Genomic DNA, 8052 nt, shown 5'->3' on the forward strand with positions numbered 1-8052 from the left:
CTTCTTTTTCTTCTTCTGCGATGATTATTTCTTGTATCATCTCGAGCTACGCCCTGACAAACTTGCTTCTCTTCCACGAAGTTCAACAAAGCATATGCTCCCCTGACAATTAGAAATCCCACAAGAAAAACGATCACACCAACGATTAGCGCACCTGAGCTAACACTCGACGAAATAATGGATTTGGTCATCATATGTCCGCTTGGCAAATGTTGGGCAAATATGGTGCTCTATATTTGCCCATACATTTGCCTATGCAGGCAAAGGTCGGGGTAAATTTCTAATAAATTTGCCATTGCTTTGCCATACATCTGAACACATGGGTAAATATGTTATATATTTGCCCTTAGTTTAGACGCATTTACCCAGTGGGGATATATGATAACCGTTTTTGCCCTATATTTGCCCTATTGTCAAATGAAGGGCACATATGAAATCAACTTTGCACTAGGCTTTGCCCCATATTTACCTGGGGAGCAAATACAATACCCCAAACTGAGTATATCCGATGTGAGGTTTCCGTTTCAATTTATTGCAATCAAAACTTTTCAAAACAAATCAATAATTTTTCAACTGAATTATAATGGATGTTGGCTTGTTTTTACGACTTACGAGGGGGGAGTGCATGCAGGTTCATCTCAGTCATATGTGTCAATTTTTTCTCCTAACGCATGACATCAATGTTGCGACCACATTAATTCAATCATTGTTTTGCTTTGATGTCATGAAAGTGAGGTTATATGCGTTGATACACACAGGAAAAAACGCGGACGATGTATTTATAATATGCGTAAGTCGTACATGCGTTTTTTCCAGTAACAATAAGAAAACTCATTAACCCATTAACCTCAGCTGCATTTCAAACCGCTAACATCTGTAATATTATTTGAAGCATCATTTTTGTTTAGTCTAAACATATGAATTCATCTTTTTTATTGGCAATATATGCAATTTCATTCATAATTATTTTAATTCATCTAATTTTAAACTCATCAAACAATTCATTCAATTTTCAATTTGACTATCTAGTACTGATGCACAGTTCAAACAGTTTATTTTTGGTAGCTTTGAATATTTTTCCTGGATGATACTTTACTGTCATCTCCATCATCCGTACAATTTACGTTGTAAAGGACAAACAATTAATACTCTTTCTTTGTCAATAACATCGTAAGCAGCAACAAACTGGCTGTGTATCCTTTGTATGGGAATGAATGTAGAGGGCCCTTCCATTTCAAACAAGTTTCTGCACCAAATTTCATGTGGTCTGCCAATCCTGTGTCTTTCTGGATGTCGCTGATACCATCGAACCTTTGCCATACACAATGATTCCTGCTTGCCATCAATTATAATGGTTTGTTTAAGAAAGAAATCGACAACACCGGGGCGCAAGTCAAATGAATCGGTCTCAATACTGCCACTATATTGGCCACACCAACTTGCAAGAATGAAGGAAGAACGTTCCAGTCTAGAGTCAGAGGACCCTAGCTTTGTCCCCGAATATCCAATGGTACTAATTCTCTCAAACCTATCGGTAACACATTCAATGACCGAGTGTTGAGGTAAAATTGTTTCATAAGCTTTAAAGAGATATTCTGTATAGTCATCATCAAGAACATCAATGGATCGAGGTGAAAAACATGAGTATGCATTCATATTGCTCCACTCTAAGCAACGTAGTACTTGACCAACTGAAAGATTAAGTGTTGATGGTATTGATGGGATGCTTTCGCCAAGTGTTCCTACTTGTTGTGCCTCCTGAAGAAGTTGAAATACTGGTTGGAAAGTTTCTCGAAATCTTTCTGGTAAAGGGATATCTCTTAGTTCATGCTTTTGGAGAAATTTTCTCATGATTTGTATTTCAACAGATCTATTGTTAGTTCGAAACGCTCCTAAAATCCCATTGAAACGTTCGAAGCTGAAAAGCCAAAATGAATATACAGGCCCGTAATCTAAAATACATTGTTTGAGGTGCAGGTGTAGATGCATGTTTGGCGTAACACGTTCCTTTCCATATCTTTTTTCAAACGATTTACAAAATTCCACTAGGTAATCATGTCCTTCTTGTAGCTCTTCAGTTGTAATAAGTGGAGAGCAAAGGTGAAAGCAGGACAATACGAATAACCTCCACAGCTCCAAATCATCTGTTGGAACGATATTCCAAATGCAGAATACAGAATACAAGAGAGTCCATGTTTTCCACTGATCAGCAGTAAATCCTCCAAACGATGTTGATATCTTTTTCGGGAGACGCCCAATAAATGATGGTGCTTTGACGTCATCTACCTTTTCCTGGATTTTATTCAAATTTTCTTTAGAAATAATTGGCGTTTCAGCGTTTAGCCATACATTTTTCATTAACGAGTACAATCGAAGTAAGGCAACTGTAAGAGTTCAGAATATCTTGTTCCAGTGGAAGTTTCAATTTGGTTTCGTTCATCAGCGGTTGTTGCATTGAGTATTTTCTGAGCCTCTCTTCGATGCTCTTCATTTGTCCTTGGTGTATCGTCATCTTCGAAACCTGAAAAATCCATGCTACTAAAATCTCCGGGAAAAAATCTTGTGCACTTTGAGCACCCTCGGTGAGCAGTACATCCTAAGAAACCGCAAACTTTTCTTAGTGCAGGAATGTCACAAGCAATACAAAGGAGGGCAGCTCGAAAACATCTTGCTGTTCTACTCCCATGAGGCCGAACTTGGATGCCTTCGTGCCACAATAAGTTCAATTCGGCTACAAGTGGTTGTAAGTACGTATTGATATTCAATTTGGGCTCGTGTGGACCAGGTATTACCCCAACTATTATTACGTTTTCCTCTTTGTACCTTTCTTTTCTCGGAAGATTTAGGAGGACCATATATATGACTCCAACGCTATAGACACTGTGCTTAAAAGGCTGAAACCAGTCAACATTCAGCATAAAAGCATAATTATTAGGTTGGGCAAGGAAAGGAGTGCCGTTAAAATATTGCCAATCTTTCCACACTTGGCCATCGTAAATATCAACTAAAATATCGTCCGGTACATTCCGATTTCTCCAAATCTCACATTTTTGTACAAAGTCTGGTCGCTTAATAAAGTGAGTTAGAGTCTCTCTGATGCTTTTATAACAATAAACTTTATGTGGGTACAATTTCGTCTGTCCATTTTTCAAACGAATTTCCTTAAGCAATTCCGCTCCACAAGGTGTGCGGCGAAACAATTGACGGTGATTCGGAAAAGCAATGTGAGAACATGGTTTAGCAATGACACGCCCGTATCTTGTTGTAATGCAGTCTTGAAAACGGTATAGGGTGTCGCATTTCGGACAAACAACATACTTTGAATGCTTATCTTTAAAAGAAAGATAATTTTTCAAGAGTTTGAAGGAGCTCGGGAAAACCAATACTGCGGTTGGGAAAATGATTGGCGAAAGCTCACACAAAACCTGAAAAATCGCTTTAAAAAAGGCGAGGAGAATATCAATGCCTCGATCTGGTACAGAAAAGTATTCAGACCAAAAGCACACAAACAAGGCAATCCAGTTAATAAGGGTCACTCGGGAACTTGCTTCGACGGCAACGCTTATTTCTGCACTAGATTGTTCAAAATCTCTTTCTAGGTCTTCGATATCAATATCCCAAGTTTCAACCAATCTCCTTCTTTCATTTCCTCTTATCTCTTCATGGTCAGATTCACTGTCCGACTTGTCATCCCAAAACACTTGATCTTCTTCCTCAAAGTTATTTATTCCGTCTCCTTTAAACATAAGCAAATACGATGTATTTTATTCATTCGGCATTGTATAACTGCAACATAGTATAAGATAAAGTCTGAAACCATTATAATACTAGGGAAAAAAAAAAAAATGTCAGTAAAAAAAACCTCATGGGCTAAGGGACCGGTCATTATTTAAGTTGGGGGGGGGGGGGGGGAGGGGAGGAGAAATTGGGGGGGGGGGGGGGGGGCTGAAATTTTTGCTAGTGAAAAAGGGGGGGTCTTGAAATTTAAATATGACTTTTAGGGAAAATTTTTAAATTTTTTACTACAATCCATGGGGGTTTTTCGATAAACTTGGATGCCTTCAAAGGGGGGGCCTTGAAATTTTTTTGCGTCACTGACAATTTCTCCTCCCTCCCCCCTCCCCCCCCCCCCCCCCCTCCAACTTAAATAATGACCGGTCCCTAAATGTATAATTTTGACCCAAATTTTGCTCTGAAAATAAATGATTTCCATTGAAAATAAAATATAAATTTCTAAGTCAGCAAAACAACAATTTATAATTCGTGAAAGAAAAATGATAAATCGAAAATAAAAAACCCAAGAGACATATTAAATAAATTACTTATAATTGTACTTCTCTAACTTGACAAACATGTTTTACCGGATACCATGCTATCTCAGGATGACCACAGTCATGAATTGATTTGGAGACGAAAATGTACAGCAATATCCATTTGAACATAGTAAATTCTTTTTGGCGTTTAAAATGAGTTATCTCTAGCTATGATTTTATAAACTCTTTGAATGAACCTTTCTGAATGAACACTGAGGTTTTAATGGCAACCATAAGCCGATTACTTAATAATGCACCCTTCTTAAAAGTAACGGTGAAAACGAGGCTAAGATAGAAATAGAAAAGAATCATTTGTACCTCTAACTTAATCTCGCTTCAATAACACTAATGCTTGGTAGTAAATCCAATAGGGGAGCTAGATCATGTGCAAATCAGCCGCTTGTTAAAGATTCAGTCTTTTATCTATGCAGTTTGACTTTAACATTTAAAGATTATATAATCTAATCATCAAATAAACGTATAACATCAATACCTTTTTGTGAAGTAGCTGGTAAGAATTCGTCACTTGATGGTTGGTTTGTATTTGGCACATCAGAGGAGTCTTGATCAGTTTGGTCCAAAACGTTTATCTCGCTGTAGTCATTAGAAGAAGTGTCGTTCTGGCCGTCAATCTCGTGAGTGAAAATACTATCATTTGAGTCTTCGTCGTCATTCCGCTGTAATTGCCATTGATTTGTTAAAGGAGCATAAAATTCTTCTTTGTGACGGCAAAATACTCTGTAATGTAGATCTTCGTTACAATGAAAGCAATGATAACGCTTTGACATCGCAGAAGACATTTTGTTTTCCAGAACTATATAATTAAAAAGACGGTGTGTATCATTGGGATAATTACTCAAAATCCAAGCATTTTGAATGGCTAACAGCCATATTCCAGCGTAATAAAGTTCCACGTCCATCAACCACATGCCATTGGACAAAAGCACGCCGGATCTTTATTACCGCGCCCTTTTCCTTAGAGCTGTCACTGTTGGCGGCAGATAATGGTACGATGGTTTTAGAGCTAGAAGCTAATCAAGTTTATTGCAATGATATTTCGTGAATCTAGGCTTTAGAAAAAATTTCATAACTTTATAAAATGGAGCAAATAGCTTTAAGATAATAGATATATTACTTAACATGAATCCTGGATACAACTTCAGCATTTTTATAAGACAGTTATTCCTTTTTTTATTATTAGACTTCATTATATGAACGTATATGTCATCACAAGTCACGTGATACGCCGTGATAGATAGGGGGTAGATTTGTTCAGTGGATGTACTTATTCGTTCATTCGCCTTTTGGTCACAAACAGGTAACAAACTCTGTCGGTCATCTAGTTTCCCGCACATTCTATATCTTTGCTTATAAATTGCGTTCATTCGTCGCGATCAAAAAATGGGAAGAACATCTACACCTTTACCAGGACGCCCAATGCCAATCCATTCTGTTACTGCAACTACCAGTACAAGCAGTACGAGTAGACATACTGAAAATGGCGCCAATTCTCAAAGGCTTAATATACTTATTCCCTCTGTCCCTGGTGGTAACGAGGATGTGCTAAGAGAACACAGAAATCGCCTATTGCAAGCAACAACCGAGAATGAGAACGTTGACCCCGACAGCGAAAAAGAAGAAATTTCTTCAAATTTCGAAACGATTGTGAAACAGTTTAAAGAACTGCAAGAACAAAACCACCAAATACTAGCGGCCTTAAAAGAAAGCCAGCAGAACAAGGACAACAGCAAGACCAAGATTACTGTCTCAAAGGCTGTTGCAGTAAGTAAAGTGGCAATATTTAAAAAAGCAAGCTATTTTTATTGATAATTTTACTGGGAATTCTTGGCGCGAAGAGTAGTTGGTATAATTATGCAGCGGTATAATTTATGCAATGCTAAAATTGGCGGGAAACCCGCCATGGTAGTGGTTAATGCTACCAAACTTTACTATTGATTTCCAATAACAAGACACTGAATGATAATGATAATTTCCTTTTTTGTAAAGGAATTGATTTGATTTCGATTTTTTCCCCAATATTATACAATCACAGCCATAAAAATAAGGAAAACATTATTACTATGTCTAAGAATAACTTAAGGTACATCTTATGATTTTAATGAATTATATTATGTTATTACAGTCTGAAGTACGCTTGGTAGCAAAGAAATTACGGGACAGGGAAGAAAACCCTCTTATATGGGATTTTACTAAAGCGTAAGTATGAAAATTTAATAAAAAAGATCTTGTCTGAATCATCCATAGTTACTTTCCATATTAAGTTTCCACTTACCACTCAAATATGGCATTTCCTAATTAGTTTCAGAGATGACGTCAACGAACAGATTAATAACGCAATAAGGGATAGAGTTCTGAATGTTCATAAGGATGTCTCTGCCGTCGAGTTAGAAGGTATTTATGTATTTTATATTACGAAGTGCGAAAGGCCTTATGCACCTATCAAAGTTAACCCGGGGGGGAGGGGTGAGGACAAAGGGTGGTGGTGGTGGTCGGGGGGGGGGGGGGGGAGGGGGTAACGAAATCCTTTTAGAAATATTCAAATGCCGAAGGGAGGGGAAGCAGTTTGAAATAAAATAACATGGGGAAAAAAAAAAAAACAAAACAAAAACAAAAAAACGAAGCAAAACAAAACAAAGCAAAAACAAATGGATGCTAAAGGAGTAATTGTCGGCCAAATGCCAAAATTTCTAACAAATTTTGTCTCAAGTTTTAATATATGGGTACTTGATATAATTTCAGCTGCCCTTAAAAGTCACTTTCTGACGAGAAGAAAGAGAAACAAAAGAGAGCGTTCAGGGGCCCTTGGAAGGCATCAAAAGGTGCAGCGGAAAACACAAAGAAAACAAAATGTGAGTAAACTGAATTTGCAACGATTATGACTTTGTTTAATAAGAAACTTTGACTGACGGTGTTTTTTTTTTCTTTTTTCTTTTAGCTCCTAAAATCCAGATCCAAGGCAGCGGACTTGTCAACCTCGCTATCACCAGGGGACAAAGAGAAAGTCAAGGCAATTATGAAACTGCAGTATATGTCATCAGAGGAGTCGATGTCAGAGGCGGATGACCAGGCTGATGACGATACAGCGGACAGTGGCTCTGATAACGAAGGGGGCCCTACTAAGCAGAGTAAAGTTTTAATAAAACACCCTCTGCCATGGAGAAGCCCCCTAGCTAACCAGTTCATGGAAAGCATGGACCGAAAGGCAAAAAGGAGGCTGTCAGAGCGCAGTCTCACCATGCTTTTGAAGCGGAAAATCGGGGAGCCGTCAAGACGCCCAAGGCCATCTGGAGGTCCCGAATGGGCATTGAGAGCCTAAAGGTTTTTATCAAATCAAGGGCACTGGGACACCGAACGTGGTTGGGGTTTCTACGAGTTTTATGAATTAAATCTTGTGTCACTGTTCCTCCGTTCCTTTGGCCTGATTTCTAGGGTTTTCGTTCTTCTTTCGATTACTTGAACGTTAAACTCGTTTACTTGAAGAAATCCAAAGGTCAAACGGTATAGCAGCGGCTATTTAAGCCTATTGACCTTTGGATTTCTTCAAGTAAACAAGTATAATGTTCAAATAATCGAAAGAAGAAGGAAAACCCTAGAAATCAGGCCAAAGGAACGGAGGAACAGTGACACAAGATTTAATTCATAAAACTCGTAGAAACCCAACCACGTTCGGTGTCCTTAATTAAATTTTTGCAGTTATAAATGAAGTGTACTACTACAG

At 38.1% G+C, this 8052-nt stretch overlaps 1 protein-coding gene across 1 annotated transcript; it reads left to right on the forward strand.

Annotated features, from left to right (window-relative positions):
* Window positions 1-4573: 4573 nt before the first annotated feature.
* Window positions 4574-7775, forward strand: LOC148913431 (uncharacterized). The gene is made up of 5 exons (XM_089029772.1): window positions 4574-6095; window positions 6457-6530; window positions 6634-6725; window positions 7074-7183; window positions 7270-7775. Exons 1-5 carry the CDS (start codon window positions 5715-5717, stop codon window positions 7648-7650), a joined length of 1038 nt encoding a protein of 345 aa, XP_088885898.1. The 5' UTR covers window positions 4574-5714; the 3' UTR covers window positions 7651-7775.
* The last annotated feature ends 277 nt before the right edge of the window (window positions 7776-8052 follow it).

This window comes from Actinia tenebrosa, unplaced genomic scaffold (genome assembly GCF_029948245.1).
Source record: "Actinia tenebrosa isolate PJP-AT-01 unplaced genomic scaffold, QUT_ActTen_1.0 PGA_scaffold0__85_contigs__length_37466705, whole genome shotgun sequence".
In the NCBI taxonomy this organism is placed as follows: domain Eukaryota; kingdom Metazoa; phylum Cnidaria; class Anthozoa; order Actiniaria; family Actiniidae; genus Actinia; species Actinia tenebrosa.

What these genes read in the sequence shown, in the direction of transcription:
- LOC148913431 (XM_089029772.1), top strand. Translation starts at nt 5,715, where the DNA reads ATGGGAAGAACATCTACACCTTTACCAGGACGCCCAATGCCAATCCAT. An exon ending in CTGTCTCAAAGGCTGTTGCA is followed by an intron (nt 6,096 to 6,456) that starts GTAAGTAAAGTG and finishes ATGTTATTACAG; the next exon opens with TCTGAAGTACGCTTGGTAGC. An exon ending in CTCTGCCGTCGAGTTAGAAG is followed by an intron (nt 6,726 to 7,073) that starts GTATTTATGTAT and finishes ATATAATTTCAG; the next exon opens with CTGCCCTTAAAAGTCACTTT.